The following is a 20,435-nucleotide window of genomic DNA, read 5'->3' on the forward strand; positions in this document are numbered from 1 at the left end:
GTCCGGGGGAAGAGGCTGGGGACTTCCGCCAACTGTCTCAACAACTTTCTGTGGGTGAGGAGGACGATGACGATCAGACACAGTTGTCTTGCAGTGAGGTAGTAGTAAGGGCAGTAAGTCCGAGGGAGCAGCGCACAGAGGATTCAGAGGAAGAGCAGCAGGACGATGAGGTGACTGACCCCACCTGGTGTGCAACGCTTACTCAGGAGGACAGGTCTTCAGAGGGGGAGTCAAGGGCATCAGCAGGGCAGGTTGCAAGAGGCAGTGCGGTGGCCAGGGGTAGAGGCAGGGCCAGACCGAATAATCCACCAACTGTTTCCCAAAGCGCCCCCTCGCGCCATGCCACCCTGCAGAGGCCGAGGTGCTCTAAGGTCTGGCAGTTTTTCACAGAGACGCCTGACGACCGACGAACAGTGGTGTGCAACCTTTGTCGCGCAAAGCTCAGCCGGGGAGCCAACACCAACAGCCTCACCACCACCACCATGCGCAGACATATGATGGCCAAGCACCCCACAAGGTGGGACGAAGGCCGTTCAGCGCCTCCGGTTTGCACCCCTGCCTCTCCCCCTGTGCCCCAACCTGCCACTGAGATGCAACCCCCCTCTCAGGACACAGGCACTACCGTCTCCTGGCCTGCACCCACACCCTCACCTCCGCTGTCCTCGGCCCCATCCAGCAGTGTAGTTCAGCGCACCGTCCAGCCGTCGCTTGCGCAACTGTTGGAGCGCAAGCGCAAGTACGCCGCCACGCACCCGCACGCTCAAACGTTAACCGTCCGCATAGCAAAATTCATCAGCCTTGAGATGCTGCCGTATAGGGTTGTGGAAACGGAGTCCTTCAAAAGTATCATGGAGGCGGCGGCCCCGCGCTACTCAGTTCCCAGTCGCCACTACTTTTCCCGATGTGCCGTCCCAGCCCTGCACGACCACGTCTCCCGCAACATTGTACGCGCCCTCACCAACGCGGTTACTGCCACGGTCCACTTAACAACGGACACGTGGACAAGCACAGGCGGGCAGGGCCACTACATCTCCCTGACGGTACATTGGGTGAATTTAGTGGAGGCTGGGACAGAGTCAGAGCCTGGGACCGCTCACGTCCTACCCACCCCCAGAATTGCGGGCCCCAGCTCGGTGGTGGTATCTGCGGAGGTGTATGCTTCCTCCACTAAAGCACCCTCCTCCTCCTCCTCCTCTGTCTCGCAATCAAGATGTGTTAGCAGCAGCATGTCGCCAGCAGTCGGTGTCACGCGGTGTGGCAGCACAGCGGTGGGCAAGCGTCAGCAGGCCGTGCTGAAACTACTCAGCTTAGGCGATAAGAGGCACACGGCCCACGAACTGCTGCAGGGTCTGACACAGCAGACCGACCACTGGCTTGCGCCGCTGAGCCTCCAACCGGGCATGGTCGTGTGTGACAACGGCCGTAACCTGGTGGCGGCTCTGCAGCTCGGCAGCCTCACGCATGTGCCATGCCTGGCCCACGTCTTTAATTTGGTGGTTCAGCGCTTTCTGAAAAGCTACCCACGCTTGTCAGACCTGCTCGTAAAGGCGCGCCGGCTCTGCGCACATTTCCGCAAGTCCCACACAGACGCTGCCACCCTGCGCACCCTGCAACATCACTTTAAGCTGCCAGTGCACCGACTGCTGTGCGACGTGCCCACACGGTGGAACTCTACGCTCCACATGTTGGCCAGGCTCTATGAACAGCGTAGAGCTATAGTCGAATACCAACTCCAACATGGGCGGCGCAGTGGGAGTCAGCCTCCTCAATTCCTTTCAGAAGAGTGGGCCTGGTTGGCAGACATCTGCCATGTCCTTGGTAATTTTGAGGAGTCTACCCAGGTGGTGAGCGGCGATGCTACAATCATTAGCGTCACCATTCCTCTGCTATGCATCTTGAGAAATTCCCTGCAAACCATAAAGGCAGCTGCTTTGCGCTCGGAAACGGGGGCGGGGGAAGACAGTATGCCGCTGGATAGTCAGGGCACCCTCCTGTCTATTTCTCAGCGCGTACAGGAGGAGGAGGAGGAGCATGAGGAGGATGAGGAGGAGGGGGAAGAGACAGCTTGGCCCGCTGCTGACGGTACACCGGCTGATTGCCTGTCATCCTTTCAGCGTGTATGGCCTGAGGAGGAGGAGGAGGAGGATCCTGAAAGTGATCTTCCTAGTGAAGACAGCCATGTGTTGCGTACAGGTACCCTGGCACACATGGCTGACTTCATGTTAGGATGCCTTTCTCGTGACCCTCGCGTTGCACGCATTCTGGCCACGACGGATTACTGGGTGTACACACTGCTCGATCCACGGTATAAGGAGAACCTGCCCACTCTGATTCCCGAAGAGGAAAGGGGTTCGAGAGTGTTGCTATACCACAGGACCCTTGCTGACAAGCTGATGGTAAAATTCCCAGCCGACAGCGCTAGTGGCAGAAGGCGCAGTACCGAGGGCAAGGTAGCAGGGGATGTGCGTAGATCGAGCAGCATGTACATCCCAGGCAGTGCAACAGTCTTTAAGGGCCTGGCCAGCTTTATGGCTCCCCACCAAGACTGTGTCACCGCTCCCCAGTCAAGGCTGAGTCGGCGGGAGCACTGTAAAAGGATGGTGAGGGAGTACGTAGCGGATCGCACGACCATCCTTGGTGACGCCTCTGCCCCCTACAACTACTGGGTGTCGAAGCTGGACACGTGGCCTGAACTAGCCCTGTATGCCCTTGAGGTGCTTGCTTGTCCTGCGGCTAGCGTGTTGTCAGAGAGGGTGTTTAGTGCGGCTGGGGGAATCATCACAGATAAGCGTAGCCGCTTGTCAACCGACAGTGCCGACAGGCTAACACTCATCAAGATGAACAAAGGCTGGATTTCCCCAGACTTCTGTTCTCCACCAGCGGACAGCAGCGATACGTAAGCAATACGTAGGCTGCACCCGCGGATGGAAGCTACGTTCTCTCTCACCATCCAAAACGGGGACATTTCTGCTTCATCAATCTGTGTCTAATATTCCTCCTCCAGCTCCTCCTCCTGAAACCTCACGTAATCACGCTGAACGGGCAATTTTTCTTAGGGCCACAAGGCTCACTCAAATAATTTTTCTGAACAATTTTTATAAGTTTCAATGCGCTTAAAAGCATTGGAACTTTAACTTAAACCAATTTTTCGTTACACTGGGCTGCCTCCAGGCCTAGTTACCACTTAAGCCACATTAACCGAAGCGATTCACCTGCCATCTTGGTTGGGCTTGGCCAATTTTTACTGAGGTACATTAGTACTGTTGGTACACCAAATTTTTGGGGCCCTCACCTACAGTGTAATCATAGCAATTTGTATGTTCTTCGCCTGCACTCATGGTACAGAAAGGTGTGTGGGGTTGGCCTACACTTTAGCTACATAAATGTAACTTGGGCCTTGGCTATACTAAGGCTACTGAAATGGAACTAAGACTGCGCTCCCGCTATACTGCTGCTTCGGAATTGTTACTGGGGCCTGTCTTGAGTGCTACTATTGCTGACATGGAATGAAGACTGCGCTCCCGCTATAATGCTGCTTCGGAATTGTTACTGGGGCCTGTCTTGAGTGCTACTATTGCTGACATGGAACAAAAAATGCGCTCCCGCTATACTGCTGCTTCGGAATTGTTACTGGGGCCTGTCTTGAGTGCTACTATTGCTGACATGGAACGAAGACTGCGCTCCCGCTATACTGCTGCTTCGGAATTGTTACTGGGGCCTGTCTTGAGTGCTACTATTGCTGACATGGAACGAAGACTGCGCTCCCGCTATAATGCTGCTTCGGAATTGTTACTGGGGCCTGTCTTGAGTGCTACTATTGCTGACATGGAACAAAAAATGCGCTCCCGCTATACTGCTGCTTCGGAATTGTTACTGGGGCCTGTCTTGAGTGCTACTATTGCTGACATGGAACGAAGACTGCGCTCCCGCTATACTGCTGCTTCGGAATTGTTACTGGGGCCTGTCTTGAGTGCTACTATTGCTGACATGGAACGAAGACTGCGCTCCCGCTATAATGCTGCTAGTGATATGTTAGTGGGGCCTGTCCTAATGCTACGGCTGAAATGTTACGAATTCTGGGCTCTGCCTATACCGCTGCTAATGGTATGTCTCTGGGGTGTGGAAACAGAGGCTTCCCAAAGACATGATGGCGGCGAGGCCATTTCCCACCAACGCGGTTACTGTTAAGGTGCATATAACCACGGACACGTGGAGAGGACACGTAGTGCCTCAAAAACATCCCCCTCCTCCTCCAACAGGGAAAACATTCTTGGCAAATGCCTTTGCATTGGTTCGTCTGGTGGCAGTCCAAGAATTTCACCTTTACCGACACAACAAGAGAGCCCCCCCACCATCCCCCCGCCACGGCCCACTTAATCCTGGCCACATTCCGAAAACCAACAAAATACAACCGTGCTACTAGGTCCGCAGTCACCACCACATTACCACCAACGCGGTTACTGTTAAGGTGCATATAACCACGGACACGTGGAGAGGACACGTAGTGCCTCAAAAACATCCCCCTCCTCCTCCAACAGGGAAAACATTCTTGGCAAATGCCTTTGCATTGGTTCGTCTGGTGGCAGTCCAAGAATTTCACCTTTACCGACACAACAAGAGAGCCGACCCACCATCCCCCCGCCACGGCCCACTTAATCCTGGCCGCATTCCGAAAACCAACAAAATACAACCGTGCTACTAGGTCCGCAGTCACCACCACATTACCACCAACGCGGTTACTGTTAAGGTGCATATTACCAGTTTGACTGGGGCGTGCAGACACCTTGACAGAATGAATAGTGTGTGGCACATAGGTTCCCCATTGCTATGCCTACGTGTGCAGCTCCTGATGGCGGTGGCACAGGATTCTATTTCTCATTGCTTCTGTACAGCATTGTGGGCTATCGCCCCGCCACTTTTAAAGAGGGTCGCTGCCTAGCCATGCCAACCCTCTGCAGTGTGTGCCTGCGGTTCCTCCTCATGGCAGACGCACTTCTAAATAGACATGAGTGTGGCGTGGCATGAGGGCAGCTGAAGGCTGCGCAGGGACACTTTGGTGTGCGCTGTGGGGGGGAGGGGGGGCGGTTGGTCAGCATGTAACCCAGGAGAAGTGGCAGTGGAGTGTCATCCAGGCAGTGATTGTGCTTTGTTGTAGCTAGTGTGGTGCTTAGCAAAGGTATGCCATGCTAATGAGGGCTTTTCAGAAGTAAAAGTTGTTGGGAGGGGGGGGGGCCCACTCTTGCCGGTATTGTGGCTTAATAGTGGGACCTGTGAACTTGAGATGCAGCCCAGCATGTAGCCCCTCGCCTGCCCTATCCGTTTCTGTGTCATTCCCATCACTTTCTTGAATTGCCCAGATTTTCACACATGAAAACCTTAGCGAGCATCGGCGAAATACAAAAATGCTCTGGTCGCCCATTGACTTCAATGGGGTTCGTTGTTCGAAACGAACCCTCGAACATCGCGGGCAGTTCGTTCCGAATAACGAACACCCGAACATTTTGGTGTTCGCTCATCTCTAGCTATCTATCTGCCGAAAAATCCCTCAAACAACCTATTTTAAGAGATAGCTGTCCCGTGTAAACGTGGAACCCGACAGGTCTCGGTTGTTAGTCGCTAGTCATTTCTTTTCAGCTTACTGCTCGCTCAGTGTAAACAACTACCTGTTCACGGTGAATGAAGGTGGCCAGAGGGAAGATCTCTGGAGTGTTCCACTTCCACTTACTGAACAATTATCTCCCCTGTGTGAAAGCATAAGAGACATAGTCATATCTATCTCTCTATCTATCCATCTATCTCATATCTATCTATCCATCTATCTATCTCATATCTATCTATTTATCTATCTATCTCATATCTATCTCCTATCTATCTATCTATCTCATATCTATCTATCTATCTATCTATCTATCTATCTATCTATCTATCTATCTATCTATCTCATATCTATCTATTTATCTATCTATCTCATATCTATCTCCTATCTATCTATCTCATATCTATCTATCTCATATCTATCTATCTATCTCATCTATCTATCTATCTATCTATCTATCTATCTATCTCATATGCATCTCATATCTATCTATCTATCTATTTATCTCATATGCATCTCATATCTATCTATCTATTTATCTCATATCTATCTATCTATCTCATATGCATCTCATATCTATCTATCTATCTCATATCTATCTCCTATCTATCTATCTATCTATCTATCTATCTATCTCATATCTATCTATCTCATCTATCTATCTCATATCTATCTATCTCATCTATCTATCTATCTATCTCATATGCATCTCATATCTATCTATCTATCTATCTATCTATTTATCTCATATGCATCTCATATCTATCTATCTATCTCATATCTAACTATCTATCTATCTCATATGCATCTCATATCTATCTATCTATCTCATATCTATCTATCTCTCTCATATCTATCTATCTATCTCATATCTATCTATCTCATATCTATCTATCTATCTCATCTATCTATCTATTTATCTCATATGCATCTCATATCTATCTATCTATTTATCTCATATCTATCTATCTATCTCATATGCATCTCATATCTATCTATCTATCTCATATCTATCTCCTATCTATCTATCTATCTATCTATCTATCTCATATCTATCTATCTCATCTATCTATCTATCTATCTATCTCATATGCATCTCATATCTATCTATCTATCTATCTATTTATCTCATATGCATCTCATATCTATCTATCTATCTCATATCTAACTATCTATCTATCTCATATGCATCTCATATCTATCTATCTATCTATCTATCTATCTCATATCTATCTATCTCTCTCATATCTATCTATCTATCTCATATCTATCTATCTCATATCTATCTATCTCATCTCATTTCATCTCATCTATCTATCTATCTATCTATCTCATATCTATCTATCTCATATCTATCCATCTCATATCTATCTATCTATCTATCTCATATCTATCTATCTATCTATCACATCTCATTTCATCTCATCTATCTATCTATCTCATATGCATCTCATATCTATCTATCTATCTATCTCATATCTATCTATCCATCTATCTATCTATCTCATATCTATCCATCTATCTATCTCATATCTATCTATCCATCTATCTATCTCATATCTATCTATCTATCTATCTCATATCTATCTATTTATCTCATATGCATCTCATATCTATCTATCTATCTCATATCTATCTATCTATCTATCTCATATGCATCTCATATCTATCTATCTTATATCTATCTATCTATCTCATATCTATCTATTAGAGATGAGCGAACGTACTCGGTAAAGCACTACTCGTCCGAGTAATGTGCTTTATCCGAGTACCTCCCTGCTCGTCCTGAAAGATTCGGGGAGCGCCGCTGCTGACAGGTGAGTTGCGGCGGGGAGCAGGGGAGAGCGGGCGGGAGAGAAGGAGAGAGAGATCTCCCCTCCGTTCCTCCCCGCTCTCCCCTGCAGCTCCCCGCTCCGCGGCGCTCCCCGAATCTTTCAGGACGAGCGGGGAGATACTCGGATAAAGCACATTACTCGGACGAGTAGTGCTTTACCGAGTACGTTCGCTCATCTCTACTATCTATCTATCTATCTCATTTCATCTTATCTATCTATCTATGTATCTCATATCTATCTATCTATCTCATATCTATCTATCTATCTCATCTCATTTCATCTCATCTATCTATCTATCTCATATGCATCTCATATCTATCTATCTATCTATCTCATATCTATCTATCTATCCATCTATCTATCTATCTCATATCTATCTATCTATCTATCTATCTATCTCATATCTATCTATCTATCTATCTATCTATCTATCTCATCTCATTTCATCTCATCTATCTATCTATCTATCTATCTATCTCATATGCATCTCATATCTATCTATCTATCTCATATCTATCTATCTATCTCATATCTATCTCATCTCATTTCATCTCATCTATCTATCTATCTCATATGCATCTCATATCTATCTATCTATCTCATATCTAACTATCTATCTATCTCATATGCATCTCATATCTATCTATCTATCTCATATCTATCTATCTCTCTCATATCTATCTATCTCATATCTATCTATCTCATATCTATCTATCTATCTCATCTATCTATCTATTTATCTCATATGCATCTCATATCTATCTATCTATTTATCTCATATCTATCTATCTATCTCATATGCATCTCATATCTATCTATCTATCTATCTCATATCTATCTCCTATCTATCTATCTATCTATCTCATATCTATCTATCTCATCTATCTATCTATCTATCTATCTATCTATCTATCTATCTATCTCATATGCATCTCATATCTATCTATCTATCTATCTATCTATCTATTTATCTCATATGCATCTCATATCTATCTATCTCATATCTAACTATCTATCTATCTCATATGCATCTCATATCTATCTATCTATCTATCTATCTATCTATCTATCTATCTATCTATCTATCTATCTATCTATCTATCTCATATCTATCTATCTCTCTCATATCTATCTATCTATCTCATATCTATCTATCTCATATCTATCTATCTCATCTATCTATCTATCTATCTATCTATCTATCTCATATCTATCTATCTCATATCTATCCATCTCATATCTATCTATCTATCTATCTCATATCTATCTATCTATCTATCACATCTCATTTCATCTCATCTATCTATCTCATATGCATCTCATATCTATCTATCTATCTATCTCATATCTATCTATCCATCTATCTATCTATCTCATATCTATCCATCTATCTATCTCATATCTATCTATCCATCTATCTATCTCATATCTATCTATCTATCTATCTCATATCTATCTATTTATCTCATATGCATCTCATATCTATCTATCTATCTCATATCTATCTATCTATCTATCTCATATGCATCTCACATCTATCTATCTTATATCTATCTATCTATCTCATATCTATCTATTAGAGATGAGCGAACGTACTCGGTAAAGCACTACTCGTCCGAGTAATGTGCTTTATCCGAGTACCTCCCTGCTCGTCCTGAAAGATTCGGGGAGCGCCGCTGCTGACAGGTGAGTTGCGGCGGGGAGCAGGGGAGAGCGGGCGGGAGAGAAGGAGAGAGAGATCTCCCCTCCGTTCCTCCCCGCTCTCCCCTGCAGCTCCCCGCTCCGCGGCGCTCCCCGAATCTTTCAGGACGAGCGGGGAGATACTCGGATAAAGCACATTACTCGGACGAGTAGTGCTTTACCGAGTACGTTCGCTCATCTCTACTATCTATCTATCTATCTATCTCATTTCATCTTATCTCTCTATCTATCTATCTATCTATCTATCTCATATCTATCTATCTATCTCATCTCATCTATCTATCTATCTCATATGCATCTCATATCTATCTATCTATCTATCTATCTCATATCTATCTATCTATCTATCTATCTATCTATCTATCTATCTATCTATCTATCTATCTCATATCTATCTATCTATCCATCTATCTATCTATCTCATATCTATCCATCTATCTATCTATCTATCTATCTATCTCATGTCTATCTATCTATCTCATCTCATTTCATCTCATCTATCTATCTATCTATCTCATATGCATCTCATATCTATCTATCTATCTCATATCTATCTATCTATCTATCTATCTCATATCTATCTCATCTCATTTCATCTCATCTATCTATCTATCTCATATGCATCTCATATCTATCTATCTATCTATCTATCTCATATCTATCTATCTATCTCATATCTATCTATCTATCTATCTATTTCATATGCATCTCATATCTATCTATCTATCTATCTATCTATCTATCTATCTATCTATCTATCTCATATCTATCTATCTATCTATCTATCTATCTAACATCCCAACAGTCATCCTTGCTTTAATGTTCATGGTCACCTTTAGATGCATTTCCTGCCTCAGTTGCGGGACTAGATTAAGTGGTGGTTATATCAAAGGACAGTTCGAGCCCTTTGCTAAAGCTGGAAATCGTAGTCATAATTGCGCGAGTGGAAACTCTACAGTATCAGTGTCAATCAAGGGTGGGGAAAGCAAGCATTTTAAAAATAAATTTTTCCATGATTTTCATGTCTCTAAAATTTTCAAAATTAGGCATAACCTATGGTTTGTAGATGATTCAGATGATACAGTATGATTTTTTAAGTTAAATGTAATTAATCTTGAAGGGGTTCACCCAGGGGCGTTAGTAAAGGGTCAGGGGCCTGGATGTAAAAGATCAGCTGGGCTCCCCCCCATACCCTACCTAAATCGTGCTGCATACAGCTGCAAAATAAATTTCCATACATGATGTAGCCCTTGATGTAATCTTTCCAAACATGACTCATTTCCTGCACTACATGAAAATGTGTTTGTAGACCCTTTGGCCACTCTCACACACACACACCGCTTTTTACCACTATTAGAGAAGCGTCCCAAACACCGTGCTAACTGCGGTACAATGCTCCCATTGATTTTTATTGGGTTACTCAGACCTGCGCTCGAACACGGTGTTTCTAACGCAGCGATTTGCAAGAGCTGTCTGTTCTATTTTTGTGTTTTTTAACACACCTCCTTACCCATCACAATGATGGCGTGCAATAAAAAGTGCTGTCAAACAGTGTACCATGCGTTCAAAAATGGTGCTCGAAATTGCTGTAAAAATGCCACGGTTTCAAGCTGCGTTTTCTGAACGTATGTGTGAGAGTGGCCTTAGGGTGCGTTCATGTTTTTTGTTGTACTTTTGAACCACAATTAAGAAAAACACATAGAAAAATGCATGCGCTATTGAAAGACTACATACATTTTAAGAAACTGTGTTTTTGATGCATTTTTTAATTGTCTGCAATTATATACAGTATATACAGGGAGATGTATAACTTATACCAGTCATACATAGATAGGTAGATATGAAATAGATAGACAGCTACTGATATATATATATATATATATACATACACATATATATATATATATATAAAAGGCCTCCCGTCAACTGGCAATATTTCACTGCGTTATCCGCCGCGATAATCTGCACGCGGGTAACACAGTGAACGCTTTACATAGGACAACTATAGAAAGCGCAGCCTGATATAAACGAGCGGAAAATCGTGGTGTTTTTCTGCTTGCATATAAAAATCGCTGAATGACGCTTTTTCCGCAATGAACCTATCATAATGATAGGTTTATTGCAGAAAAATCGCACAGAAAATTGTGGTGACATTAGTGCTCCCCCGCGGTAGCTCCCACGGTGGTATATTGCAATGCCAATGGACAGACGGCCTAAAGAAAGAGATATAGATAGATATGAGATAGATAGATCGATGGATAGATAGATAGATATGAGATAGATATGAGTTAGATAGATAGATAGATAGATAGATAGATAGATAGATAGATAGATAGATAGATAGATAGATAGATAGATGTGGGATAGATAGATAGATATGAGAGATAGATAGATAGATAGATAGATAGATAGATAGATAGATAGATAGATAGATAGATAGATAGATAGATAGATAGATGTGAGATAGTTAGATAGATAGATAGATAGATAGATAGATAGATATGAGATAGATAGATAAATAGATAGATAGATTTGGGATAGATAGATAGATAGATAGATAGATAGATGTGGGATAGATAGATAGATATGAGAGATAGATAGATAGATAGATAGATAGATAGATAGATGTGAGATAGTTAGATAGATAGATAGATAGATAGATATGAGATAGATAGATAAATAGATAGATAGATTTGGGATAGATAGATATATATGAGATAGATAAATAGATAGATGTGGGATAGATAGATAGATATGAGAGATAGATAGATGTGAGATAGTTAGATAGATAGATAGATAGATAGATAGATAGATAGATAGATAGATAGATAGATATGAGATAGATAGATAGATAGATTTGGGATAGATAGATATTATGCAGATATGAGATAGATACTTCTGTGTGTGAGGAGAGCAGCAGGACATGCAGAATCTGTACAAAGCAGGATCCCCCCTCTCAGTGCCGTGCAGTGTGTCTGCCTGCCTCCCTCTCTTCTCCTTCTCCTCCCTCCCCCTGTGCTTCGACTTCCTATCTGGCTTGCACTGTTGGCGGCACTGAAGCAATCACACGGCCGGCAGTGCGACCAGTCGATAATGCACTGAATGTGATCATTTTCTGCAACAAGTTATCTTATCCTAATCCATTGAAATGCTGTTATATTATCTCAACACTGCCAGTGCATGCACATTTCTACAAGAGCTCCACTGGAACTGAAATGTGGTATTATGCTATTACATTGTGGGTACTCAGGTGAACAGTCCTGGCACTCTATTTCTTTAGGCTGTTGTCAAGTAATGAGTGGAGGAGGCATATTTGCACTAACTGCTTAGGTTAAGCAGCGCTGCTGATTAGAGCCACCTGATTGGCTCTTCGGCACCACGTGACTACACAGCGTGCATGCGCATTGCCTTCAGCAGCCGTGCACTACACAATACAGTTAAGCAGACGTGCGCTACACAATACACTTAAGCAGCACGGGGTTAGGTTTAGGGTTACGGTTTAGGGTTAGGGTTAGCTAAACCTAACCCTATACCTAACCCTTAACCTAACCGTAAACACTAACCCTAAACCCTCAAACTAACCCTACACCTAACCCTAAACCTAACCCTAAAGCCTAACCCTAAACCGTAATCCTAAACCTAACCCCGTGCTGCTTAAGTGTATTGTGTAGCGCACGTCTGCTTAACTGTATTGTGTAGTGCACGGCTGCTGAAGGCAATGCGCGTGCACGCTGTGTAGTCACGTGGTGCCGAAGAGCCAATCAGGTGGCTCTAATCAGCAGCGCTGCTTAACCTAAGCAGTTAGTGCTAATATGCGTGGAGGAGGAAGCAGGTTGCATCATTACTCCAGTCCAAACCTTTCACTAGCAGTTCTTGAAAGAAGGGACCTATAACTTGTCCCCAAAGTTGGAGTCAATAATATAGCATTTACTTTATACTACATCATTCTTCTTATTAACCCTGTAACTCTATATGACGTAAGTTTACGTCTTGGCAGCGTGGTACTTAACGCACAAGGACGTAAATGTAAGTTGTCACAGGATCAGAAGCAGAGCCGTGCCATCCTGCAGCTGGAACCAGTGGTTACTGATAGTCAGCCTTCTGCGGCAACACCCGAGATCAATGAGAACATCGATCTCTATTTGTAACCTCCTACATGCCGCAATCTATGTAGATTGCGGCATATAAAGGGTTCAAAGAGGGAGCATGCTCCCTCTGTGACGTCATCGGCCCTCCGCAATTACATTGCGGAGGGCTGATGTGTTGCCGTGGCAACAGGACACCGTATACTGGTGTCCCGGCTTGCCATTGACTATTATCGCTTTTGTAAGCGCTAAGCCATTGCAGCACAGAAGTCCTGCAATGCATTAGCATAACGATCACAGCTGTTATGTTTCAAGTCCCCTACAGGGACAAGAAAAATGTAAAAAAACATAAAAATATTATAAAACAAGCCTTTTTTTGCACACTTTCGCCTATTTGTATAAAAAATGTGAAAAATCACACATTTCGTATCATCATATCCATAGAACACACTATTATTATCCTATTATATTATCATGGCAAAAAAATGTAAAAAAAACAAAAACGGAGACAAAATGCTTTTTTTGTTTGTTTTACCTTCCAAAAAATGCAATAAAAGTGATCAAAAAAGATGTATGTACCCCAAAATGGTACCAGTAGAAACAACAGCTCCTCACACAATAAACAAGCTCTCATAGAGCTCCGCCCATTGAAAAATATAAAAGTTATAGGGCTTTGATTGTAGCGATGCATAAAAATATGAAATTTCCAAAAAATAGGGTTTTTTTGTGCAAAAGTGGAAAAACCTAAAAGCAAAAAGAGGAATTTTGGTATCGTCATAATTGTACCGACCTACAGGAAAGTTTTACAATACTGTGCATTATATGTATCCACAAATGGTACCAATAAAAACTATAGACCAGAAATAATTCATCATACGACCATGTCGATGAAAAAATAAAAAAGTTATCGCTTTTCAAAAGTGGTGATGAAAATCCTCCAAAAATCGTTGTGTCCTTATGGCCAAAATAGGCCATATCAGTAAGGGGTTAAAATACCATAATGAATATTACTTATTTGTGTATATGATGTTTTCTATCTAGATACTGTATAAGGGCTCTTTCTCACGAGCGTAGCGATTTTTGGTCTGCTGAACTGCCTCCCACTTTCCGCCCCCTTGCCGTCTCTCAGCAAGGGGAGGGGGCGGGACTGGGCGGGAGCTAGTGTGCTAAGCTTCTGCCCCCTCTCCGCCCCTTGTCGGCTGCCAGCAATAGGTGGGGTCTGGATGGAGCGGAGCTTAGCAAGTAGTTCCCACCCGCTCCCATTGCAAATAGTCGACAAAGGGCGGAGAGGAGAGGAGGTAAGAAGGTGGGAGTTCAGCAGACACACTGCTAAACTCCCTCCCATCTCCCTTCTCCGGCAACTACCATAGGAGTCTATGGGAGCCGCTGCCTTATTCCGGCCGAAAGATAGTTCCTGAACTATCTTTCCTGTCGGTGTAAAAGTGCCCAGCTGAAATGAACATTGTATGCGCTATCTTGGCCAGCCGGGCGTTTTTACGCCGTGGGAATACGCCCACCTGAGCTGATGCATTGTAAACCAATGCATCAGATGGACAGCGTATATCAGCCAAGTTGTGAAAGCGTGGACGATATACGCTCATGTGAATGAAGCCTGAGGAAGATAAAATTAAAATAGACAACTAAAGGAACTCCGGGTGGCTACAATGTGTTGTTTTAAAGGGGTTGTACGGGGTTAGAAAACTATGGCTGCTTTCTTCCAAAAACAGTGCTATTCTTGTTCACAGGTTGCTTGAGTTTGCAGCTCAGCGCTAGTCACTTCAATGGAGGTGAGCTGCAATACCAGACACAACCTACTGATGGATGTGCCACTGTTTTTAAAGTGCACAGACTTTGGATCTTCAGGGCAAGACTTATCTTACAGCTGATGGTAACAATTACAATACATGTAACAGACTTTTGAGCTGTGCAGCCTGGTAAACTTGTGGTAAATTGACTCTTCAATTATGAACTTTTTTAAGGCAATTCACTGTGAACCCGATGTATTGGTCCTTAAGGGGTTAAGGCAATTCATTGTGCACCTGATGTAAACCAACTGCAAAGAGTTAACATACTGCCCAAACAATGCTGCCCCAAAAACCTCAGTGACAGATGCGGCTCTGCTATATCAATATATGTTCTTCCCTTAGGTGTTGTGAAGATTAACATAATGAAAGGCACTGGGCAATCCACTTACCAATAATGAATGTTGCTGCAAATCCTAATGGTGCATGAACCCATGCTAATCCTTTTGTAGGCAGGTAAACTATTTCTGCAGTACCATTGATGTAGGCACCTCCAACCCATGTCGCTACGTAAATAGAAAAAAAGAAATGTATTGGTACTATTGAAATTCTCCTACATACTGCACACACACAGCTCCTCTATTATTATCACTCATATACAGAGATGCATTAACAGCATACAAGAAATTATACAGCAGTACTGAGCAGTGTAGATGTGAATCCAGTAGCTGTTAGAAAGTAAAACATTTCTTCCTCTTCTCTGCATAGACTTTTATGGCCAGCAAATCACCTAATCTGTCAGGAATCTCCGTCCCACCCCTTGTCCGCAGCCAGCAATAGGAGGAGGTGGGATGGGGTGGTGCTTAGCTCCGCCCCCACCATTTGCAATCAGCCAGAGAGGAAGAGAGAGGAAGTGCGCTGGCGAGGGGAAAAGAAGGGGAAGGGGCAACAGCATGGCGGCCTCGGCCTATATGCGCCGGGGCCCATGCCGTCTGAACGGGCGCACAAATATTAGATTTGTTTGTCCGTTCATGAGTTTTTACACCTTACACAGTAGCGTATATTGGCTGACCGTGAAAACGGCGGCCGATATATGCTCATGTGAAAGAGCTCTCGGTGATCAATTTTGGAGGGAGAGTGGGAAGAAGTGGTTGATAAATGCAGACAGAACTACTTTTTCTGATAAGATATATTTCAAGGTTTCTTATATTCCCCTGTACTATTGGTTTATGCAAAGTTCATGACAGCTTGGTGACCCCTAAGGCAAACTATTACAGTAGATGCAACTACTTGGCTTCAGTTGTGGGATCCCCTGTGATTGGTGACTATAAACAGTGTGATGTATATATCATTTTAAAAGATTTGGTGAGTGCAAAATGGCACAGTATATGACACAGGTTATGTGTCTCTTTGTGCTTCTACAGTCATTGTCAGGAGACAAAGTTATGTGAGAAGATGTTTCTGATCTATCTATCTCATATTATCTATCTACCATGTTTCCCTGAAAATAAGACCCTGTCTTATATTAATTTTTGCCCCAAAAGAGGCATTAGGTCTTATTTTCAGGGGATGTCTTACTGTACTTACCTAGCAGGCTCGGTCCATGTCCCTCCCACTGCTCCCTCGAGCTCAGACACGCTTTTTGCAGTATTCGGCCGCCCATAGAAGATCACTTCCTGGTTACAGCATTCATAAATTCCGCCTGCAGGAAAGGATGGCTCCGATTGGTTCATCAAGCGCTGCATTGATTGGTTCTCGAATGCTGCTCAGCCAATCAGAACCATTGCTACCTGAAGGTGGGATTTATGAATCTCGTAACCAGGAAATAATCTTCTGTGGGCAGCTGAGGAAATGCTAGGTAATGTATTTTTTATGTAATGCTTTTTGGGCTAATTTTGGGGGTAGGGCTTATATTTGAAGCCCCTCTAAAAATCCTGACAAATTGGGTAGGGCTTATTTTCAGGGTAGGTCTTATTTTTTGTAAAACTGGGTATTCATCTATCTCATATCCAGCTATGTCATACCTATCTATCTCATATCTATCTATCTCATATCCATCTGTGTCATATCTATTTCATGTCTATCTATCTCATATCCATCTGTCTCATATCTATCTATCCATCTCATATCCATCTATCTATCTATCTATCTATCTATCTATCTCATAATCTATCTCATATCTATCTATCTATCCATCTCATATCCATCTATCTATCTATGTCATATCTATCTATCTATCTATGTCATATCTATCTATGTCATATCTATCTATCTATCTATCTATCTATCTATCTATCTCATATTTATCTATCTATCCATCTAATATCCATCTGTCTCATATCCATCTATCTATCTATGTCATATCTATCTATCTATGTCATATCTATCTATGTCATATCTATCTATCTATCTATCTCATATCTATCTATCTCATATCTATCTATCTATCTATCTATCTATCTATCTATCTATCTATCTATCTATCTATCCCATATCTATCTATCCCATATCTATCTATCCCATATCTATCTATCCCATATCTATCTATCCCATATCTATCTATCTCATATCTATCTATGTCATGTCTATCTATCTATCTATCTATCTCATATCTATCTATCTATCTATCTCATAATATATCTCATATCTATCTATCCATCTCATATCCATCTATCTATCTATGTCATATCTATCTATCTATCTATCTCATATCTATCTATCCATCTAATATCCATCTGTCTCATATCCATCTATCTATCTATGTCATATCTATCTATCTCATATCTATCTATCTATCTATCTATCTATCTATCTCATATCTATCTATCTATCTCATATCTATCTATCCCATATCTATCTATCTATCTATCTATCTATCTATCTATCTATCTATCTATCTATCTATCCCATATCTATCTATCTCATATCTATCTATCTATCTATCTATCTATCAGCTCATCCACACTGGCATTAACCTTAGTTATACATTTTCGTTTTTCTGTTCCATTTGAGGAACAGAGAATCGGAAATAAAAATGGAAATAAATGCTATTTGCTCTATTTGAGAAACGGAAATGAAACAGAACCCAATTAAAAGGAAATAGATTCAAATATTTCAGTTTTTAGTGAAAACCCATTTAATTCTGTTTTTATTTCAGTTTCTCTGCTCCTGGAATGGAAATGTATAACTGATGCTAACGCCAGAGTGGATGAGCCCTATCTGTCCAATTAATTAACTAATGTGTCACTATTATTTTACTTATTATCGCCTATTCTGGCAGAACCACAGACATAATCCCTTCCACCTCGCTAAAAACATCTTGAACTTCCTGATTAATTTGCTATTTCAAGGGACAAAATACCTAATTGATGAGATTTAAAATTTAATTAATGAATTTAACACAGGAAACTGCAATAATCATGCAGAAATCACAAGCCTGGACTATAATATAGGGAAAGAGTTGAAGTAAACTAAATGGAGCAGTACATTAGATAACCTGAGTATAGCTGACCTCAAAACAGCAGGATATGTACCAACAGTGTGGAAGGAAGAGTATTAACCAATCATCTTGGTGTCTTACAGGAGAACTAATATCACATATACTCATTTGGGGGTCCTATTGGGGTTTCTATGAAACATTCCTGCATTTTTGATGGAAAAAACTGTGTATCCAAAATAACAGACCCCAACAGACCCCACTAATGTTTCCAGTCAAGACTCCGTCAATTTTCTGCATATTATACTGTCATTGTATATGCTTACCAGTAGTTGTGAAGAGCCCAACAAATATATTTAAGTTTCTTCCCCCAACAATGGCTACCTCGGTTTGCTTCTTGTTCCGCTCGCTACGTTTGGCTTTCCAAGCAGCCCAGAGGCCAGTCACTAGGGTCATAGCATAGAAAATGATCACAGCTATCAAGCCGGGAACATTCAGCGCCATCTTCCTAAAAAGTGTTCCCAAAACTTTCTAAAGTTGATAGACAGAGGTTCGCATAGTAAATCCACCGATGAGTATGAAATTTCCCTGCTCACGCTTGACTGATCTATATACTGGGTCACCATATGCCGCAGTAGTGCTGGGTCAGCTCATCTCACAGACCTCCTGTACTTGTGTAAGAAAAAAAAAAAGAAATAGAAAAAAAGAAACAAAAACTTTTCTAGTCCCTCCAACAACAACTGGGGGTGGGGGTGGGGGGGAGTTATTTGGCCGAAAGCCCGGTAGCTTCATTCTGATGTGGACGAAGAAGAAAGGAGCTTGTATGTTCTCTTTATATTTGTCTCTTTTTTTGTTTTATCTTAGTTTCATTCATTTTGCTCTTGTGCAACAGCCACTTCAAGATGATAATGCAGAGATTTGTGACCATCGGGCTTGCGGACATTTGGAAGTCAAATAGCAAGGCTGGTTATGTAGCAAAAAGATTGTTATCAGTGGAAAAGTTTTTATTTTAAATTGACTAGGTTATCGCTGAGTATCTTCCAACCCAATTCATCCCCAACCAATTGTACCCTCCAAATAAAAAACACCAACATCGTTGGCGATAGAGAAAAAATGGCCGCAACAGCCTCTTTATTAATTACAAAACATACAAAATAAAATACTTTTGGATAACATGAATTATAACTAAACCACCCAGGAGGTCTGTCAGGGCCTTTATGTGCAGTACCGATAAGCAATCCCAACACTCTGACTTGGGAGGTGATGACTACATCAATGGTATGGCGTACCACACTCCCTGTTCCCTAGGACTTCTCCCCATTGGGAACATCATCACTCTATAGAGCGCCAAGTCCACAATATCAAGGGGTACCATATTTCTGATGGCTCCTATTCAAAAAAATTAAATAAAAATGTCCTGTTTGACCTACCCACTGGCGGCTGTCGTTATAGTGCATGTACAAATCTCCCCCGTCCACCAAGGTAAACAACCAATCTTGTCCTGGTCCTTCTCCGACCTTTTTTCCATGTCCTTCTTCATCTTCTCTGTTTTTGTTTTTTTCACTTCTCCTTTTTCTGCTCAATTTCTCTTCTTTTTCTTGTTCATTTGGTTTATTTAGTTGGTTTAGTTAAATGGTTTCCTGCAACCTCAAACGATACAGAGTGCCAAAGTACTTATTTTACAGGACTAGGTTCTATATTTGATACTATGGCCTATATCTTTATAAGAAGGTAATGTATACTGAAGGGCTCTTTTCTATCAAGTCTTTATGGAGGTCGCTATGACTTTTCTTTACACTCTATACTAGCATCTGATTTGTTATATTGGAATTAATGTAATATTGTACAAATAGAGAATTAATTAAAAGAAAAAAAAAACAATCTAAAGGGCAGGCAAGTAGGCTGCAGCTGATGCAGCAGAAACTGAAGCACCATCCTGTAGCCACTACCTATTTACCAGCTTGGTAAGCTACCTCACCTAACCCCTCCTGTCTACTCTTCTTGTTTTTAGAATTCTCCTGCCCCCTCTAACCCTACTCA

General features: G+C 42.3%; 1 protein-coding gene across 1 annotated transcript in view; it reads right to left on the minus strand.

The window, feature by feature from the left end:
* The window catches only part of LOC136588008 (high affinity choline transporter 1-like), a 41,417-nt gene extending 22,419 nt beyond the window's left edge, over positions 1-18,998 (minus strand). Inside the window, exons 1-2 of the mRNA XM_066586890.1 lie at positions 18,722-18,998; positions 15,412-15,525 (exon numbers count right to left, since the gene is read on the minus strand). Coding sequence (XP_066442987.1) covers positions 15,412-15,525; positions 18,722-18,899 — 292 coding nt within the window. The 5' untranslated portion in view covers positions 18,900-18,998. The remainder of the gene's footprint in view (positions 1-15,411; positions 15,526-18,721) is intronic.
* Between the last annotated feature and the right edge of the window lie 1,437 nt (positions 18,999-20,435).

The sequence above is a fragment of the Eleutherodactylus coqui genome, chromosome 1, assembly GCF_035609145.1.
Source record: "Eleutherodactylus coqui strain aEleCoq1 chromosome 1, aEleCoq1.hap1, whole genome shotgun sequence".
In the NCBI taxonomy this organism is placed as follows: domain Eukaryota; kingdom Metazoa; phylum Chordata; class Amphibia; order Anura; family Eleutherodactylidae; genus Eleutherodactylus; species Eleutherodactylus coqui.